A 21,408-nucleotide genomic window follows, 5' to 3' on the forward strand; every position below is an offset into this window, starting at 1 on the left:
GCTCCATGCAAGATCTCACCTCGTGGGGCATCAATGATCATGAGGAAGGTGAGGGATCAGCCCAGAACTACACGGCAGGACCTGGTCAATGACCTGAAGAGAGTTGGGACCACAGTCTCAAAGCAAAACCGTTAGTAACACACTACACCGCCATGGATTAAAATCCTGCAGTGCACGCAAGGTCCCCTGCTCAAGCCAGCGCATGTCCAGGCCCGTCTGAAGTTTGCCAATGACCATCTGGATGATCCAGAGGAGGAATGGGAGAAGGTCATGTGGTCTGATGAGACAAAAATTTAGCTTTTTGGTCTAAACTCCACTCGCCATGTTTGGAGGAAGAAGAAGGATGAGTACAACCCCAAGAACACCATCCCAACTGTGAAGCATGGAGGTGGAAACATCATTCTTTGGGGATGCTTTTCTGCAAAGGGGACAGGACGACTGCACCGTATTGAGGGGAGGATGGATGGGGCCATATATCGCGAGATCTTGGCCAACAACCTCCTTCACTCAGTAAGAGCATTGAAGATGGGTCGTGGCTGGGTCTTCCAACATGACAACGACCCGAAACACACAGCCAGGGCAACTAAGGAGTGGCTCCGTAAGAGGCATCTCAAGGTCCTGGAGTGGCCTAGCCAGTCTCCAGACCTGAACCCAATAGAACATCTTTGGAGGGAGCTGAAAGTCCGTATTGCCCAGCGACAGCCCCGAAACCTGAAGGATCTGGAGAAGGTCTGTATGGAGGAATGGGCCAAAATCCCTGCTGAAGTGTGTGCAAACCTGGTCAAGTACTACAGGAGACGTATGATCTCTGTAATTGCAAACAAAGGTTTCTGTACCAAATATTAAGTTCTGCTTTTCTGATGTATCAAATACTTATGTCATGCAATAAAATGCAAATTAATTACTTAAAAATCATACAATGTGATTTTCTGGATTTTTGTTTTAGATTCCATCTCTCATAGTTGAAGTGTAACTATGATAAAAATTACAGACCTCTACATGCTTTGTAAGTAAGAAAACCTGCAAAATCGGCAGTGTATCAAATACTTGTTCTCCCCACTGTAGGTTTATAGCCTGGAAGTTGTCTTTGTGTTTTGACCCCAGACAGACTGTCTGGTCACATTGATCTGAGGTTATAGGTTTATAGCCTGGAAGTTGTCTTTGTGTTTTGACCCCAGACAGACTGTCTGGTAACATTGATCTGAGGTTATAGGTTTATAGCCTGGAAGTTGTCTTTGTGTTTTGACCCCAGATGTCTGGTCACATTGATCTGAGGTTATAGGTTTATAGCCTGGAAGCTGTCTTTGTGTTTTGACCCCAGACAGATCCTGGTCATATTGATGCTCACCTTAGACTGCTCTTTGGTCCACATCTACAGGCCATATACAGTATATTTTGAATGTATTTTGTTATGTTGAAATATCGGTATGTTTAGTCCAGCTAACAGTGATCGGGTTGAAATACATTGAGGAAAACACTGTTGTGTTAAAATCTGTATTGTCAGGCTTCCAGAAGGACATGTGGTGATGTTGGTCAATCTTCTTGTTCCTCTGCTGAGATATGAATGCTGTGCATGTGCACACACACACACACACACTCACACTCACACTCACACTCACAAACATGCACGCGTTCACACACACACACACACACACACACACACACACACACACACACACACACACACACACACACACACACACACACACACACTCTGTCTGACCTCCGTCCTCCGTAGTGTGAGCCCAGATAAAAAGAACCAGCCACAGCTCCCCACACTATTTTAAGTGCTTTTTAGATAACCCTCCACTCTGGTCTTAAAAATAGCAAAGAATCAAGTTGTTATGTGGGACTCAATCAGCCTATTAGCATGCCTTACCAGGATGCACAGGGAAAAGACAAGTGTTCTCTCACTCTCTCTCTCTGTCTCTCTCTCTCTCTCTCTCGCACGCTCTATCTCACACACACACACATACACACACACACACACATACATGCACGCACGCACGCACGCACGCACGCACACACGCACACACAAACACAAACACACACATGTGGGAACAATCCCGTCCGTCAGGGACCTTTAGTGGTGCCCTGACGTTCACTCTGGAGAGAAGGGAGTCTGTCTGCTTCAGTTTAAGGGAAAACAGTGCTCCGAAAACACTTCATTCCTGCTTCTCTTCCTAATAAGGGAGAGAGATGGCCTCAGAGTGTGTCCAACATTCAGGAATGACGAAGGCTGTGATGATTATGGTTTTTGCATTTAAAAAAAAAAAGATCTAACTGTGTAGAAGGAGAAGGAGCACAAGAAAAACAACAGGAAATGTGCAATAGAGAGAGGAGGAGGAGGTGGAGGAAGAGGAGGAAGATGAGGAGGAAGAGGAGGAAGAGGAGATTTAATTATTAATGAATGAAAAACCCAGTGGTCAAGTCTTTGTCGGTAGCTGGAGGGTATTAGTCTGCCAGGATATACATTAAGGCTCTACATTCATGATTTACGGAAGGGCACATAGTCGAGGTAATTAGCATCAGGCTCCCATGGGAAAGGACACATTTTAATCTCACTACATTTTTGGTCATGTAGTGATTACCTCAGACCCCAATGGGATCAGGTGTATATAGTCTGGAAGCTTCCAGGCTATACGCTCCATCTGACACGAAACAGAATGCTTATGACCACCTCTGCATAGTGTAACCTGACATTGTCCCACACAATGACATAGATGACTCCTTCACTTTGACAGGCCTGCTCAATTTCATTGAGAAACACAATGAGCTGCGCAGCGCTGTAAGATCCGAGTAATGACCTACGTCCTACCACATCATCTTTTGAGATATCGCCAACGTGTCTCCAACGTTGTCCAGGCACTTGGACAGTCGGTTGGCCGATGAGGTTCCGATGAGGTTACGCCACGTTTTAGACAGGTTTAAGCCGGCTTCATCAGCATTAAGCACCATCACCCTCTAAAATTATATTTTGGTTAGTTAATTTTACAGTATAGTTCCAGAATGATATTGTGAAGTAGCATGTGCATTAATAGTAACAGTAATACAGTATACAGTGCTGTAACTGAACATGTTTCACCCGGTCGTTGTTTCTCTCAAAAGGCACCAGGTAAATGTCTTTCATAGATACCTGGTGCCACTTCAAAAGGCGGGCGATTGTTGGTAGGCTGATGGATGCCACATTGGCAACGGTGTCATCGTTCTCCTCAATCAATGGCCGGCTTTATTTCGGACAGTCGTATGTCATTCCTGGCCCTCATCATGTCCACTGCTGTCCACTCCTGCTGATCTGTCAGGACACGGCCACGGTCACCACCTAGGGGTCTTCTGTCTGTTCTGAGGGTAGAACAGAGTCAACACTATAAGAATAACAATACTGGAACATGTTTTGTGAATTTAAATGCATTATAATATGCCACTTACGGTAAATGTAAAGCATAGTGCATATCCTGCAGACTTACTGGTTTTCTTGACTAAACGTTCTCATGGTTGAATTGACAGTTTCTCTTTTCAGATTGAGGTGAACTAATCTGCCATGGTAAGACCTCTGTTTACCACATGGTCAACGACGATGGCCTGGACTTCATTAGACACAACAGTTCTCTGCCATCTGCCTCCCTCTCTCTGATGTCCACCTCTTTGACTGGGCCCTTTCCCACCTCTCTGACTGGGCCCTTGCCCACCTCTTTGACCTCTTTGACTGGGCCCTTGCCCACCTCTTTGACCTCTCTGACTGGGCCCTTGCTCACCTATTTGACCTCTCTGACTGGGCCCTTGTCCACCTATTTGACCTCTCTGACTGGGCCCTTGTCCACCTCTCTGACTGGGCACTTGCCCACCTATTTGACCTCTCTGACTGGGCCCTTGCCCACCTCTCTGACTGGCTCCTTGTCCACATCTCTGACTGGGCCCTTGCCCACCTCTCTGACTGGGCCCTTGTCCACCTCTCTGACTGGGCCCTTGCCCACTTCTCTGACTGGGCCCTTGCCCACATCTCTGACTGGGCCCTTGCCCACCTCTCTGACTGGGCCCTTGCCCACCTCTCTGACTGGGCCCTTGCCCACCTCTCTGACTGGGCCCTTGCCCACCTCTCTGACTGGCTCCTTGTCCACCTCTCTGACTGGGCCCTTGCCCACCTCTCTGACTGGCTCCTTGCCCCCCTCTCTGACTGGCTCCTTGCCCACCTCTCTGACGGGCTCCTTGTCCACCTCTCTGACTGGGCCCTTGCCCACCTCTCTGACTGGATCCTTGTCCACCTCTCTGACTGGGCCCTTGCCCACCTCTCTGACTGGCTCCTTGCCCACCTCTCTGACTGGCTCCTTGCCCACCTCTCTGACGGGCTCCTTGTCCACCTCTCTGAATGGGCCCTTGCCCACCTCTCTGACTGGCTCCTTGTCCACCTCTCTGACTGGGCCCTTGCCCACCTCTCTGACTGGCTCCTTGCCCACCTCTCTGACTGGCTCCTTGCCCACCTCTCTGACTGGGCCCTTGTCCACCTCTCTGACTGGGCCCTTGTCCACCTCTCTGACTGGGCCCTTGTCCACCTCTCTGACTGGGCCCTTGCCCACCTCTCTGACTGGGCCCTTGCCCACCTCTCTGACTGGCTCCTTGCCCACCTCTCTGACTGGCTCCTTGCCCTTCTCTCTGACGGGCTCCTTGTCCACCTCTCTGACTGGGCCCTTGCCCACCTCTCTGACTGGCTCCTTGTCCACCTCTCTGACTGGGCCCTTGCCCACCTCTCTGACTGGGCCCTTGTCCACCTCTCTGACTGGGCCCTTGCCCACCTCTCTGACTGGGCCCTTGCCCACCTCTCTGACGGGCTCCTTGTCCACCTCTCTGACTGGGCTCTTGCCCACCTCTCTGACGGGCTCCTTGTCCACCTCTCTGACTGGGCTCTTGCCCACCTCTCTGACTGGCTCCTTGTCCACCTCTCTGACTGGGCTCCTTGTCCACAAGCTCTTTTTATTTCTTCCTCTCCCTTGCTGTCTATCCTGCTCCATGTTGAAAGAAATTGTGTTCACACACCCTCTTTTATATGGTGACCAATTTAGATGTGTAAACTTGACAAACATCTTATTTTAAAATCTATATGTTTACCAAACGGTTAAGCGGTTAACCCTTAAACACAGTTGGAGTAAGTGATGGTCAAATGTATTTAAACAAATGAATCATATGAAAAGTATTGTGAACATTGCATTGTGAAACGCAGTTACTTTATATGAAAGGTTTTTCTAGATGAAACAGATTCATTTTGGTGAAAAAAGTGTGTTGTACTTCAGTCAATTGAAAATGTGCTTCAAGTTTTGAAAAACAGCCTTTTTGATTATCTGTTTTGAGTTTCATACCAAGAGTTGTGAAATGTTACTACATACTTGTGGAAATAGTACCAAGGCAATAAAACATGGTCTCTTGTTGCAGGCAATAATGTGCTAGTATCTTCCAGGAAAACACAAACCAGCACGCTGCTCCTCACTTTGTGTTTTTACACATACGTGTCAGCCTCTTGGTCTTGGTCAGACCTTACGTGTCAGCCTCTTGGTCTTGGTCAGACCTTACGTGTCAGCCTCTTGGTCTTGGTCAGACCTTACGTGTCAGCCTCTTGGTCTTGGTCAGACCTTACGTGTCAGCCTCTTGGTCTTGGTCAGACCTTACGTGTCAGCCTCTTGGTCTTGGTCAGACCTTACGTGTCAGCCTCTTGGTCTTGGTCAGACCTTACGTGTCAGCCTCTTGGTCTTGGTCAGACCTTACGTGTCAGCCTCTTGGTCTTGGTCAGAGCTTCTGTTTTTAAACCTTATGTGTCAGCCTCTTGGTCTTGGTCAGAGCTTCTGGTTTTTAAACCTTATGTGTCAGCCTCTTGGTCTTGGTCAGACCTTACGTGTCAGCCTCTTGGTCTTGGTCAGAGCATCTGTTTTTAAACCTTATGTGTCAGCCTCTTGGTCTTGGTCAGAGCTTCTGTTTTTTAAACCTTATGTGTCAGCCTCTTGATCTTGGTCAGAGCTTCTTTTTTTAAACCTTATGTGTCAGCCTCTTGTTCTTGGTCAGATCTTATGTGTCAGCTTCTTGGTCTTGGTCAGAGCTTCTGGTTTTTACACTTACGTGTCAGCCTCTTGGTCTTGGTCAGACCGTACGTGTCAGCCTCTTGGTCTTGGTCAGACCTTACGTGTCAGCTTCTTGGTCTTGGTCAGACCTTAGGTGTCAGCCTCTTGGTCTTGGTCAGAGCTTCTGGTTTTACACTTACGTGTCAGCCTCTTGGTCTTGGTCAGACCTTACGTGTCAGCTTCTTGGTCTTGGTCAGACCTTAGGTGTCAGCCTCTTGGTCTTGGTCAGACCGTACGTGTCAGCCTCTTGGTCTTGGTCAGACCTTACGTGTCAGCCTCTTGGTCTTGGTCAGACCTTACGTGTCAGCCTCTTGGTCTTGGTCAGAGCTTCTGTTTTTAAACCTTATGTGTCAGCCTCTTGGTCTTGGTCAGAGCTTACGTGTCAGCCTCTTGGTCTTGGTCAGACCTTATGTGTCAGCCTCTTGGTCTTGGTCAGAGCTTCTGTTTTTTAAACCTTATGTGTCAGCCTCTTGATCTTGGTCAGAGCTTCTTTTTTTAAACCTTATGTGTCAGCCTCTTGGTCTTGGTCAGACCTTACGTGTCAGCTTCTTGGTCTTGGTCAGAGCTTCTGGTTTTTACACTTACGTGTCAGCCTCTTGGTCTTGGTCAGACCTTACGTGTCAGCCTCTTGGTCTTGGTCAGACCTTATGTGTCAGCCTCTTGATCTTGGTCAGAGCTTCTGTTTTTAAACCTTATGTGTCATTCTCTTGATCTTGGTCAGAGCTTCTGTTTTTAAACCTTATGTGTCAGCCTCTTGGTCTTGGTCAGAGCTTCTGGTTTTACACTTACGTGTCAGCCTCTTGGACTTGGTCAGACCTTACGTGTCAGCCTCTTGGTCTTGGTCAGATCTTACGTGTCAGCCTCTTGGTCTTGGTCAGACCTTACGTGTCAGCCTCTTGGTCTTGGTCAGACCTTATGTGTCAGCCTCTTGGTCTTGGTCAGAGCTTCTGTTTTAAACCTTATGTGTCAGCCTCTTGGTCTTGGTCAGAGCTTACGTGTCAGCCTCTTGGTCTTGGTCAGACCTTACATGTCAGCCTCTTGGTCTTGGTCAGAGCTTCTTTTTTTAAACCTTATTTGTCAGCCTCTTGGTCTTGGTCAGACCAAATGTGTCAGCCTCTTGGTCTTGGTCAGACCTTACGTGTCAGCTTCTTGGTCTTGGTCAGAGCTTCTGGTTTTTACACTTACGTGTCAGCCTCTTGGTTTTGGTCAGACCTTATGTGTCAGCCTCTTGGTCTTGGTCAGACCTTATGTGTCAGCCTCTTGATCTTGGTCAGAGCTTCTGTTTTTAAACCTTATGTGTCATTCTTTTGATCTTGGTCAGAGCTTCTGTTTTTAAACCTTATGTGTCAGCCTCTTGGTCTTGGTCAGAGCTTCTGGTTTTACACTTACGTGTCAGCCTCTTGGTCTTGGTCAGACCTTACGTGTCAGCCTCTTGGTCTTGGTCAGACCTTACGTGTCAGCCTCTTGGTCTTGGTCAGACCTTACGTGTCAGCCTCTTGGTCTTGGTCAGACCTTATGTGTCAGCCTCTTGGTCTTGGTCAGAGCTTCTGTTTTTTAAACCTTTATGTGTCAGCCTCTTGATCTTGGTCAGAGCTTCTGTTTTAAACCTTATGTGTCAGCCTCTTGGTCTTGGTCAGAGCTTACGTGTCAGCCTCTTGGTCTTGGTCAGACCTTACGTGTCAGCCTCTTGGTCTTGGTCAGACGTTACGTGTCAGCCTCTTGGTCTTGGTCAGAGCTTCTGTTTTTAAACCTTATGTGTCAGCCTCTTGGTGTTGGTCAGAGCTTCTGTTTTTAAACCTTATGTGTCAGCCTCTTGATCTTGGTCAGAGCTTCTTTTTTTAAACCTTATGTGTCAGCCTCTTGGTCTTGGTCAGACCTTACGTGTCAGCTTCTTGGTCTTGGTCAGAGCTTCTGGTTTTTACACTTACGTGTCAGCCTCTTGGTCTTGGTCAGACCTTACGTGTCAGCCTCTTGGTCTTGGTCAGACCGTGTCAGCCTCTTGGTCTTTATGTGTCAGCCTCTTGATCTTGGTCAGAGCTTCTGTTTTTAAACCTTATGTGTCATTCTCTTGATCTTGGTCAGAGCTTCTGTTTTTAAACCTTATGTGTCAGCCTCTTGGTCTTGGTCAGAGCTTCTGGTTTTACACTTACGTGTCAGCCTCTTGGACTTGGTCAGACCTTACGTGTCAGCCTCTTGGTCTTGGTCAGACCTTACGTGTCAGCCTCTTGGTCTTGGTCAGACCTTACGTGTCAGCCTCTTGGTCTTGGTCAGACCTTATGTGTCAGCCTCTTGGTCTTGGTCAGAGCTTCTGTTTTAAACCTTATGTGTCAGCCTCTTGGTCTTGGTCAGAGCTTACGTGTCAGCCTCTTGGTCTTGGTCAGACCTTACATGTCAGCCTCTTGGTCTTGGTCAGAGCTTCTGTTTTTAAACCTTATGTGTCAGCCTCTTGGTCTTGGTCAGAGCTTCTGTTTTAAACCTTATGTGTCAGCCTCTTGGTCTTGGTCAGAGCTTACGTGTCAGCCTCTTGGTCTTGGTCAGACCTTACGTGTCAGCCTCTTGGTCTTGGTCAGAGCTTCTGTTTTTAAACCTTATGTGTCAGCCTCTTGATCTTGGTCAGACCTTACGTGTCAGCTTCTTGGTCTTGGTCAGACCTTACGTGTCAGCCTCTTGGTTTTGGTCAGACCTTATGTGTCAGCCTCTTGATCTTGGTCAGAGCTTCTGTTTTTAAACCTTATGTGTCAGCCTCTTGATCTTGGTCAGAGCTTCTGTTTTTAAACCTTATGTGTCATTCTCTTGATCTTGGTCAGAGCTTCTGTTTTTAAACCTTATGTGTCAGCCTCTTGGTCTTGGTCAGAGCTTCTGGTTTTACACTTACGTGTCAGCCTCTTGGACTTGGTCAGACCTTACGTGTCAGCCTCTTGGTCTTGGTCAGACCTTACGTGTCAGCCTCTTGGTCTTGGTCAGACCTTACGTGTCAGCCTCTTGGTCTTGGTCAGACCTTATGTGTCAGCCTCTTGGTCTTGGTCAGAGCTTCTGTTTTAAACCTTATGTGTCAGCCTCTTGGTCTTGGTCAGAGCTTACGTGTCAGCCTCTTGGTCTTGGTCAGACCTTACATGTCAGCCTCTTGGTCTTGGTCAGAGCTTCTGTTTTTAAACCTTATGTGTCAGCCTCTTGGTCTTGGTCAGAGCTTCTGTTTTAAACCTTATGTGTCAGCCTCTTGGTCTTGGTCAGAGCTTACGTGTCAGCCTCTTGGTCTTGGTCAGACCTTACGTGTCAGCCTCTTGGTCTTGGTCAGAGCTTCTGTTTTTAAACCTTATGTGTCAGCCTCTTGATCTTGGTCAGACCTTACGTGTCAGCTTCTTGGTCTTGGTCAGACCTTACGTGTCAGCCTCTTGGTCTTGGTCAGAGCTTCTGTTTTTAAACCTTATGTGTCATTCTTTTGATCTTGGTCAGAGCTTCTGTTTTTAAACCTTATGTGTCAGCCTCTTGGTCTTGGTCAGAGCTTCTGGTTTTACACTTACGTGTCAGCCTCTTGGTCTTGGTCAGACCTTACGTGTCAGCCTCTTGGTCTTGGTCAGACCTTACGTGTCAGCCTCTTGGTCTTGGTCAGACCTTACGTGTCAGCCTCTTGGTCTTGGTCAGACCTTATGTGTCAGCCTCTTGGTCTTGGTCAGAGCTTCTGTTTTTTAAACCTTTATGTGTCAGCCTCTTGATCTTGGTCAGAGCTTCTGTTTTAAACCTTATGTGTCAGCCTCTTGGTCTTGGTCAGAGCTTACATGTCAGCCTCTTGGTCTTGGTCAGACCTTACGTGTCAGCCTCTTGGTCTTGGTCAGACCTTACGTGTCAGCCTCTTGGTCTTGGTCAGAGCTTCTGTTTTTAAAACTTATGTGTCAGCCTCTTGGTCTTGGTCAGAGCTTCTGTTTTTAAACCTTATGTGTCAGCCTCTTGATCTTGGTCAGAGCTTCTGGTTTTACACTTACGTGTCAGCCTCTTGGTCTTGGTCAGACCTTACGTGTCAGCCTCTTGGTCTTGGTCAGAGCTTCTGTTTTTAAACCTTATGTGTCAGCCTCTTGATCTTGGTCAGACCTTACGTGTCAGCTTCTTGGTCTTGGTCAGACCTTACGTGTCAGCCTCTTGGTCTTGGTCAGAGCTTCTGTTTTTAAACCTTATGTGTCATTCTTTTGATCTTGGTCAGAGCTTCTGTTTTTAAACCTTATGTGTCAGCCTCTTGGTCTTGGTCAGAGCTTCTGGTTTTACACTTACGTGTCAGCCTCTTGGTCTTGGTCAGACCTTACGTGTCAGCCTCTTGGTCTTGGTCAGACCTTACGTGTCAGCCTCTTGGTCTTGGTCAGACTTCTTGGTCTTTACGTGTCAGCCTCTTGGTCTTGGTCAGACCTTATGTGTCAGCCTCTTGGTCTTGGTCAGAGCTTCTGTTTTTTAAACCTTTATGTGTCAGCCTCTTGATCTTGGTCAGAGCTTCTGTTTTAAACCTTATGTGTCAGCCTCTTGGTCTTGGTCAGAGCTTACATGTCAGCCTCTTGGTCTTGGTCAGACCTTACGTGTCAGCCTCTTGGTCTTGGTCAGACCTTACGTGTCAGCCTCTTGGTCTTGGTCAGAGCTTCTGTTTTTAAAACTTATGTGTCAGCCTCTTGGTCTTGGTCAGAGCTTCTGTTTTTAAACCTTATGTGTCAGCCTCTTGATCTTGGTCAGAGCTTCTTTTTTTAAACCTTATGTGTCAGCCTCTTGGTCTTGGTCAGACCTTATGTGTCAGCCTCTTGGTCTTGGTCAGACCTTACGTGTCAGCTTCTTGGTCTTGGTCAGAGCTTCTGGTTTTTACACTTACGTGTCAGCCTCTTGGTCTTGGTCAGACCTTACGTGTCAGCCTCTTGGTCTTGGTCAGACCTTATGTGTCAGCCTCTTGATCTTGGTCAGAGCTTCTGTTTTTAAACCTTATGTGTCATTCTCTTGATCTTGGTCAGAGCTTCTGTTTTTAAACCTTATGTGTCAGCCTCTTGGTCTTGGTCAGAGCTTCTGGTTTTACACTTACGTGTCAGCCTCTTGGACTTGGTCAGACCTTACGTGTCAGCCTCTTGGTCTTGGTCAGACCTTACGTGTCAGCGTCTTGGTCTTGGTCAGACCTTACGTGTCAGCCTCTTGGTCTTGGTCAGACCTTATGTGTCAGCCTCTTGGTCTTGGTCAGAGCTTCTGTTTTAAACCTTATGTGTCAGCCTCTTGGTCTTGGTCAGAGCTTACGTGTCAGCCTCTTGGTCTTGGTCAGACCTTACATGTCAGCCTCTTGGTCTTGGTCAGAGCTTCTGTTTTTAAACCTTATGTGTCAGCCTCTTGGTCTTGGTCAGAGCTTCTGTTTTAAACCTTATGTGTCAGCTTCTTGGTCTTGGTCAGACCTTACGTGTCAGCCTCTTGGTTTTGGTCAGACCTTATGTGTCAGCCTCTTGGTCTTGGTCAGAGCTTCTGTTTTTTAAACCTTATGTGTCAGCCTCTTGATCTTGGTCAGAGCTTCTGTTTTTAAACCTTACGTGTCAGCCTCTTGGTCTTGGTCAGAGCTTCTGTTTTTAAACCTTATGTGTCAGCCTCTTGATCTTGGTCAGAGCTTCTTTTTTTAAACCTTATATGTCAGCCTCTTGGTCTTGGTCAGACCTTATGTGTCAGCCTCTTGGTCTTGGTCAGACCTTACGTGTCAGCTTCTTGGTCTTGGTCAGAGCTTCTGGTTTTTACACTTACGTGTCAGCCTCTTGGTCTTGGTCAGACCTTACGTGTCAGCCTCTTGGTCTTGGTCAGAGCTTCTGGTTTTTAAAAGTTATGTGTCAGCCTCTTGATCTTGGTCAGAGCTTTTCATTTTTAAACCTTATGTGTCAGCCTCTTGGTCTTGGTCAGAGCTTCTGGTTTTTAAACCTTATGTGTCAGCCTCTTGGTCTTGGTCAGAGCTTCTGTTTTTTAAACCTTACGTGTGAGCCTCTTGGTCTTGATTAGAGCTTCTGTTTTTTAAACCTTAGGTGCTGAACACATCATGGAAGCAGCATGTTGTGCTGCTGCTGTGAGAGTCTGTATGCAGGTGTTAGGGAGTGGTTTGACCAGCCATTTGTCCTTTGTGTTATTCCAAAAGCCCATGAAATGTGCTCTGGCACAACCTGTCAGGCCTGGCATCCATGGGACCGCGCCCCGCTTGTCTGTCTGTCTGTCTGTGTGTGTGTGTGTGTGTGTGTGTGTGTGTGTGTGTGTGTGTGTGTTTGTGTGTGTTGTGTGTGTGTGTGTGTGTGTGTGTGTGTGTGTGTGTGCGTGCGTGCGTGCGTGCGTGCGTGCGAGCGAGTGAGTGAGTGTGTGTCTGAGGGTGCACCCATATGGGGTGTGTTTGTGTATGGGGTGTGTTTGTGTATGGGAGAATTAAGTATTTACAGCCTCGTCCAGGCAAGGCGTAAAACACATTATTTTTATGGGGTTACACACATAAATAGAGCTTGTGTGAAATGTCTCCCCCATAAAACTCAGTCAAAGACAGGAGGGGAGTGGCATGTATACAATGCATCACAGTGAGGGGAAGTGGTTGGGGGAACCTCCAGAGCACCTCCAGAGCGCCTGCACAACCTCTGTTCTCTCACCACCAAACTGTCTCCATCCCTGGGGAAGTGGAGGAGGCACGCTCCCCTTCACCCGATCTCTCCTGGCTCTGTCCTCATTCTAATCTCCCACAGAATCTAACACTGGGCTTTATTGATTCAACATGTTCTGCTCTGTGGATATTGATACCATTTCATGGCACAGTGTTGGAATCATCCGTCATTGTCGAGTCATCCGTCAGTGTCAGTGTCAGTGTTGGAGTCATCCATCAGTGTTGGAGTCATCCATCAGTGTTGGAGTCATGTGTCAGTGTCGGAGTCCTCTGTCTGTGTTGGAGTCATCCATCAGTGTTGGAGTCATCCATCAGTGTTGGAGTCATCCATTAATGTTGGAGTCATCCATCAGTGTTGGAGTCATCCATCAGTGTTGGAGTCATCCGTCAGTGTCAGTGTCACTGTTGGAGTCATCCATCAGTGTCTGTGTTGGCGGCATCCATCACTGTTGGAGTCATCCATCAGTGTTGGTGTCATCCATCAGTGTTGGAGTCATCCGTCAGTGTTGGAGTCATCCATCCGTGTTGGAGTCATCAATCAGTGTTGGAGTCGTCCGTCAGTGTTGGAGTCATCCGTCAGTGTCTGTGTTGGCGTCATCCATCAGTGTTGGAGTCATCCATCAGTGTTGGAGTCATCAATCAGTGTTGGAGTCGTCCGTCAGTGTTGGAGTCATCCGTCTGTGTTGGAGTCATCCGTCCGTGTTGGAGTCATCTGTCAGTGTTGGAGTCATCCATCATTGTTGGAGTCATCCATCAGTGTGGGCGTCATCCATCACTGTTGGAGTCATCCGTCAGTGTCCGTGTTGGCGTCATCCATCACTGTTGGAGTCATCCGTCAGTGTCAGTGTTGGAGTCATCCGTCAGTGTTGGAGTCGTCCGTCATGGTTGGAGTCATCCATCAGTGTTGGTGTCATACGTCCGTGTTGGAGTCATCCATCAGTGTTGGAGTCATCCGTCAGTGTCTGTGTTGGCGTCATCCATCACTGTTGGAGTCATCCATCAGTGTTGGAGTCATCCGTCCGTGTTGGAGTCATCCATCAGTGTTGGAGTCGTCCATCAGTGTTGGAGTCATCCGTCAATGTCGGAGTCGTCCGCCAGTGTTGGAGTCATCCGCCAGTGTTGGAGTCATCAAACTGTGTTGGAGTCATCCGTCATTGTCAGTGTTGGAGTCATCCATCAGTGTTGGAGTCATCCGTCAGTGTTGGAGTCATCAAACAGTGTTGGAGTCATCCGTCGTTGTCAGTGTTGGAGTCATCCATCAGTGTTGGAGTCATCCGTCAGTGTTGGAGTCATCAAACAGTGTTGGAGTCATCCGTCGTTGTCAGTGTTGGAGTCATCCATCAGTGTTGGAGTCATCCGTCAGTGTTGGAGTCATCCGTCAGTGTTGGAGTCATCCGTCAGTGTCTGCATCCACAGTAACAAAACACACAGAACAAACAACCATCTGGACAAACAACCTGGACAAACAACCTGGACAAACAACAACCTGGACAAACAACCTGGACAAACAACAACCTGGACAAACAACCTGGACAAACAACCTGGACAAACAACCTGGACAAACAACAACCTGGACAAACAACCTGGACAAACAACCTGGACAAACAACAACCTGGACAAACAACCTGGACAAACAACCTGGACAAACAACAACCTGGACAAACAACCTGGACAAACAACCTGGACAAACAACCTGGACAAACAACAACCTGGACAAACAACCTGGACAAACAACCTGGACAAACAACAACCTGGACAAACAACCTGGACAAACAACCTGGGACAAACAACCTGGACAAACAACCTGGACAAACAACCACGACAAACAACAATCTGATCTGATTGTTGTTTGTGCTTTCAATCTTATTTATTCATTGCTATGCTTCAGTCAGTACACAGCAGTAGTCCCCCCCACCCTCTCTCTCTGACCCTAACACATTCCCATAGGCTGACCTGTGAAGGGGCTTGTGTAAGCTGTGGGGTGTGATTGAGATGGCTGATCCATCCACAGGTCAGAAAGCGCTGTGGTAGGGAGATGGATGCCGAGGTGTCAGGTGAAGTTGCCCCTAGACGCTGATCTTGGGTCTGTTTTTCATTTCCCCAACAATGATCAAGGTTTGGTTTGTGGGAGGGGAAGCTGATCCTAGATCTGTACCTACGGGAAACTTTACCCCGTGCCTGAAGAGAGATAAATGCCAAGGTGTCAGAGCACTTTGGTTATGCTCTGGGATGCTGGGCTGTCCCCAGGCAGGACAGGGGAGATGTGGGAGTGTATGATTAATAGGCTATCATATCTCCTCTAAATGATGTCCCATGTAACACAGCCCAGACGAAGGGATACTCAGTTAACACACTGTTCCTAGGCTGTTATTGAAAATAAGAATTTGTTCTTAACTGACTTGCCTGGATAAATAAAAGGTACAAAAAAACAAGAGAGGGTCTTTCAGCTTGAAACTGCAATAATTGACCCTTTATTTCTTGTCCCGTTGAGCTCAGAAGACCTCTTTACCCGGGAACCTTGATCAAGGGAAGAGACTGTAAGCACAGGAAGGGGTCAGAGACGGTCAGGGAAACCTTCCTGGAAAGGTTTATGGTGACTCCGAGATGTTCTAGAATGTTTCATCTAGCTGCTGACATTGAAATGTCTCTGAGGGCCAGCTTTGGCCAGTCTCCTCAGGGCACCAGATTCATTGGTATCAAATAGATGGGGTTGCTTTAATAGACTTTCAACAGCTGGCATCTAATGTGACCTATGTTCTTTCTGTCTGTAATCCAAGTTTCACGGACAGGGATCAGTTTTGGATGCTGCCAAGTTCGATGACAACAAACTCTCTCTCGGCAACTGCCTCTTGCGCTCCATTCAAAGCTCAAGTCAAAATGTTTCCCTCATAATTGCCGGGGTTTATTTCAGCTCCCACCAAAATGAAAAGATGATCTTAGCAGAACAGAATGCTCTTAGGAGCATCAAGAGTGCTACTCAACTGTGGCAGGTCTAATGTCTGCCGCAATGGGGACAACATGCAATTGAGGCATTACATATTGAAAACAGACACTTTTTTAGTAAAGCTACGTGTGACTCTATTTTCATGTTCTGCCTATCATTTGCAATGTGGACAAAGTTACATTGACACATGATTTGGTGTGTTCGTGGCTGATAACGCTGGCATATTAGTAACCAAGTGCTTTCTGTTCTGATCCGAGTGGGGCTCAAACTCACAACCTTCTGCACAACAACACATGCCACTCAACGCCAGCCGTTTTAGCTGACAGAGCAAGACTCTGTGAGTGAAAGTTGGCTTCAGATCTCAGGGAAGTTGTGATGTCATCAATGTAGCCCAGACAACGTGCTACAAGCGCGTACATCCACTACTTAATTATCTTCTTGTCTTCACAGAGCCTCCACCGTCCCAAAACCTCCCGTGGCCCCGAAGGTACGTATGTTTATCACAGACGATGTGATTCTCTCCCTCTTTAAGCCAGGTATAGACCTAACAAAATATCCGATTCAACATTGGTATTCCAGCGAGTTACTGTAAAAAAGTGAACATAGTTTATTTGATTGATATTGAATGTCTTTGCATAAATTGGGCCCCTCTGAAATGATGTCACACAACATCTGTGTTGCATGCTGGGAACAAGACCACCATTTGTAAAGTCATTCTATTTTGTTCCATTTTAATACAGTAGTTGTCTAGTTGTTCCATATTAATACAGTAGTTGTCTAGTTGTTCCATTTTAATACAGTAATTGCCTAGTTGTTCCATATTAATACAGTAGTTGCCTAGTTGTTCCATTTTAATACAGTAATTGCCTAGTTGTTCCATATTAATACAGTAGTTGCCTAGTTGTTCCATATTAATACAGTAATTGCCTAGTTGTTCCATTGTTTTTATAGTTTCAGTTCAAATCCAATAAAAACTGATGCTTCTCTCTTCTCAGAGGGATAATTGAGTATTTTAACGAATTCTAAGCGAAAGGGCAGAACGATACAATAGTCTTTGATTTGGTTAAGATAATTCCCCTTACAAAATGCCTTTTTGTCTGTTTCTAAGAGAGCTGTGGAAACATCAGTGTTGCATGTGTTGATGCATCCTGCATGCTTTTCCTCCAACATGTAGGTCGAGCCATCAGAGATCATTAAGCCTGTGGCTATTATCAGCCACCACCACCCCCCCTCCCACCACCATCCCACTGAGCCCACCAGTCTTATCCCCAGCGCCCCACACAACAAGACTGCCCGGCCCTTTGGGGGCTGCGGGAGAGAGGACAGGGACTACCCCATCGCACGCTCCCCCCATTCCGCCTTCATTCCCTCTGCATCCTCTGCCTTCACCCCCGCCACCCTAGCCCGCACTCCTCCTCCACCCCAGCCTCTCTTCCCTTTCTCCTCCTGCTCCTCACCCCCCTCCCTCCCTGCCGCACCCCAGCCCTCTGTCTATAACACGCCCTTCAACCTCTACTCCAACGAGAACGCCTGCGAGGTGGCCATGGGCCAGAGGCGGGGCCTAACGGAGAGCCAGGGCGGAGCTGCGCAGTTGAACGGGTGAGTGGCACTAACAGGCTCCTCCCCCTTTACTCATCCTCCCTTCCTCCTTCATCTGGGTCCAATGGAAAGATGTTGCCCTAAAAGTCTCAGTATGAAACTGGGGGTAAACCATGGTTAGGGATTAGGAGGTTGAGTCCATCATGTACAGCACTGTGTGTCACTGTGAATGACCTTTCTGTTACAGGAGCTACGGTACTATAATATGATATGACAGCTTGGATGTGGATATGTGAGTTCTCATTGGATCGTATAGTGGCCTGCTACCACAGTGAAACCGAACCTTAAAGTTCAGAAACAACAGTCATCTAATATGAACTTTTCACCATTGTGTGTAGCCTACTGGATGTTGTTGCAGACAGTTTTAGATGATCAACAGAACTATTTGAGGTGTAAATCAGTTGAGATGAAGGTTGAGTTCCAAATGGTGCCCAGTTCCCTATATAGTACACTATCCTATGAGCCCTGGTCAAAAGTATCAAACCATAAAGAGAATAGGGGGCCATTTGGAACGTAGGAGTAATTTTACTAAATCAACAATGAAGGTGTTGAAGCTGTTTAGTTGGTACTGCTCGTGTTCAAAGTGCCAGGGTTCAGGTGGTTTAGGTATGAACTTGTCAGGGTTCAGATGGTTTAGGTATGAACTTGTCAGGGTTCAGATGGTTTAGGTATGAACTTGTCAGGGTTCAGATGGTTTAGGTATGAACTTGTCAGGGTTCAGATGGTATAGGTCTGAACGTGTCAGGGTCCAGGTGGTTTAGGTCTGAACTTGTCAGGGTTCAGATGGTTTAGGTATGAACTTGTCAGGGTTCAGATGGTTTAGGTATGAACTTGTCAGGGTTCAGGTGGTTTAGGTCTGAACTTGTCAGGGTTCAGGTGGTTTGGTATGAACGTGTCAGGGTTCAGGTGGTTTAGGTCTGAACGTGTCAGGGTTCAGGTGGTTTAGGTCTGAACTTGTCAGGGTTCAGGTGGTTTAGGTATGAACTTGTCAGGGTTCAGATGGTTTAGGTATGAACGTGTCAGGGTTCAGATGGTTTAGGTCTGAACTTGTCAGGGTTTAGGTGGTTTAGGTATGAACTTGTCAGGGTTCAGGTGGTTTAGGTCTGAACTTGTCAGGGTTCAGGTGGTTTAGGTCTGAACTTGTCAGGGTTCAGGTGGTTTAGGTATGAACTTGTCAGGGTTCAGATGGTTTAGGTATGAACGTGTCAGGGTTCAGGTGGTTTAGGTCTGAACGTGTCAGGGTTCAGGTGGTTTAGGTCTGAACTTGTCAGGGTTCAGGTGGTTTAGGTCTGAACTTGTCAGGGTTCAGGTGGTTTAGGTCTGAACGTGTCAGGGTTCAGGTGGTTTAGGTCTGAACTTGTCAGGGTTCAGGTGGTTTAGGTCTGAACTTGTCAGGGTTCAGGTGGTTTAGGTCTGAACTTGTCAGGGTTCAGGTGGTTTAGGTATGAACTTGTCAGGGTTCAGGTGGTTTGGGTACAACGTGTTTTGCCACTGAGGCACTAAAGCAAAAAGCTGTAAATAAGGTTAAACTTTCCCAGTACTGGAAATATTATTGTGAAACCACAAGGTACGGGCACAATGGCAGATTTAGGTGTAGGGGAAGGACTATGTTTATGTTTTGTAGTTAGTAATAGTTTAATTACTCATTGGCTGTACACAGTACATACAAGTAGAACAGTAGCGAAACATTCCGGACATTTTGTCTAGTTTCATTTCTCCCCCCTTACTTTCCTCCTCCTGTCTGTCTGTCTGTCTGTCTGTCTGTCTGTCTGTCTGTCTGTCTGTCTGTCTGTCTGTCTGTCTGTCTGTCTGTCTGTCTGTCTGTCTGTCTGTCTGTCTGTCTGTCTGTCTGTCTGTCTGTCTGTCTGTCCGTCCGTCCGTCCGTCCGTCCGTCCGTCCGTCCGTCCGTCCGTCCGTCCGTCCGTCTCTAATCTCCAACAGTCCATGACACCCCCCCGTTTCCCTCTGTGAGTCCCAGGCTAGAGGAGATACTCTGACGTCCGTGCATATTCTTAGCCTGCTGTAACCCTATCTGTTTACTGTGTGGTGCAGTATGGGAGGCTTTAATGAGGTTTGATGGTGGGGAGCTTTTCCTAAACTTACCATTTGTCGGAAGAAAGCTTTACCGTCTAGGTTGAGCCTGATGTTTTGGCTGTGTGCAAATGAGCTGTCGATGCATCAAGCTGTCAAAACACACGCACACAGGCACACACACACATAGATAAATACACGCACGCACGCACGCACGCACGCACACACACACTCACACACACACACACACACACAGTGGTCTTATGTGACCCCTAGCCCCGGGTGACAGGATGCCAGAGGGCATCTCTGTTTCCCTGCTTGTCCCAAAAATCATATTACCCAGAATATGACACCTCTATGACACCCCTACTATCTCACTAGCTTATTGCGGCTGTTCTGTCAAAGTGGCACACATACCCCATTCAGTACATAGACAGCCTTATCACAGAGGATACACCAGAAGGTACAGTGGTGGTGATAACATGGAGATGGTTGAACTCTGTTTACCATTACACACAACTGGGTTTATCTGTATCAGAGTCACTACAACACATCTGCTGGATCCATGTTGGCGTTAAACCCCAGACAGCTGTTCTGTTGCTTAGTCGACACGTGTCTGACTGACTGACTGTCTGTCTGGATGATCCAGCTCACGTTGGTCCTGACACTCAGACAGACAGTCAGATAGACAGACAGTTAGACAGACAATCAGTCAGATAGACAGACAGTTAGACAGACAATCATTCAGACGGACAGACAGTCAGTCAGTCATTCAGAAAGGTCAGTCAGTCAGTCAGACAGTCAGAAAGGTCAGACAGTCAGTCAGTCAGACAGTCAGAAATGTCAGACGGTCAGTCAGACAGTCAGAAAGGTCAGACAGTCAGTCAGTCAGTCAGTCAGTCATTCAGAAAGGTCAGACAGTCAGTCAGACAGTCAATCAGTCAGACAGTCAGTCATACAGACAGTCAATCAGACAGACAGTCAGAAAGGTCAGTCAGACAGTCAGACAGTCAGAAAGGTCAGACAGATTGATTTCTTCCTGGTTTCTCTCATTCTCTCTCCTTCCAGCCACACCAGTAACTCTGCTCAGGTTGTGATTCAGATCTCCCAGTAATGGTTTAATTCTCTCCGCCAGTCTCTCCTCAGGCTCAGATGGATCCCGCCTGATCCCGTCTGATCCTGTCTGATCCCGTCCCTGCGTCCCAAATGGCACCATATTCCCTATGTACACTCTTAGAATATAAGGTGCTATCTAGAACCTAAAATGGTTCTTTGGCTGTCCCCATAGGAGAGAACCTTCTGGTTTCATGTAGAAAGGGTTCTACATGGAACCAGAACGTTTTCTCCTATGGGGACAGCCGAAGAACTCTTTTGGAACCCTTTTTTCTTAGAGTGTAGTGCACTAATTTTGACCAGGGCTGATGGGGCTTTGGTCAAAACTAGTGCACTATGTAGGGAATAGGGTGCCATTTGGGATGGAGGCCATCTTATGCTCCTATCAGTGAGTGTTTCGTAATAATGCACAGCCGTTAGCACCGTGGTGCTGTAAATATGTCATCTACACTGGTCCAATGGTCCTATATAGGACATGTGAACTGGACAATGTGCACGTACCATTAGGATGCTTTGCTTGACTGTGTTGGACTATATTGTTGTCCGACTGTGTTAGACAGACTGTGTTGTTGTCCGACTGTGTTAGACAGACTGTGTTGTTGTCCGACTGTGTTAGACAGACTGTGTTGTTGTCCGACTGTGTTAGACAGACTGTGTTGTTGTCCGACTGTGTTAAACAGACTGTGTTGTTGTTCGACTGTGTTAGACAGACTGTGTTGTTGTCCGACTGTGTTGTTGTCCTATTCTGTTAAACAGACTGTGTTGTTGTCCTATTCTGTTAGACAGACTGTGTTGTTGTCCTATTCTGTTAAACAGACTGTGTTGTTGTCCTATTCTGTTAGACAGACTGTGTTGTTGTCCTATTCTGTTAAACAGACTGTGTTGTTGTCCTATTCTGTTAGACAGACTGTGTTGTTGTCCGACTGACTCTGTAACTTAGTGAAGTAGAGCAGAGGTTCAACTCCTCATGATTGGGAAACATCCTCAAC

At 47.1% G+C, this 21,408-nt stretch overlaps 1 protein-coding gene across 11 annotated transcripts in view; it reads left to right on the top strand.

Moving 5' to 3' along the window:
* The window catches only part of pdlim5a (PDZ and LIM domain 5a), a 131,666-nt gene that overhangs the window by 58,535 nt on the left and 51,723 nt on the right, over nucleotides 1-21,408 (top strand). For 9 of the 11 annotated variants that reach the window (XM_065011381.1, XM_065011380.1, XM_065011383.1 and 6 more), the window contains exons 4-5: nucleotides 16,127-16,163; nucleotides 16,851-17,275. The exons of 1 other annotated variant lie outside the window; for it this stretch is intronic. In XM_065011381.1, coding sequence (XP_064867453.1) covers nucleotides 16,127-16,163; nucleotides 16,851-17,275 — 462 coding nt within the window. The remainder of the gene's footprint in view (nucleotides 1-16,126; nucleotides 16,164-16,850; nucleotides 17,276-21,408) is intronic. One more of the 11 variants, XM_065011386.1, reaches the window with a different exon arrangement.

Source organism: Oncorhynchus nerka, linkage group LG27 (assembly GCF_034236695.1).
Source record: "Oncorhynchus nerka isolate Pitt River linkage group LG27, Oner_Uvic_2.0, whole genome shotgun sequence".
Lineage (NCBI taxonomy): Eukaryota > Metazoa > Chordata > Actinopteri > Salmoniformes > Salmonidae > Oncorhynchus > Oncorhynchus nerka.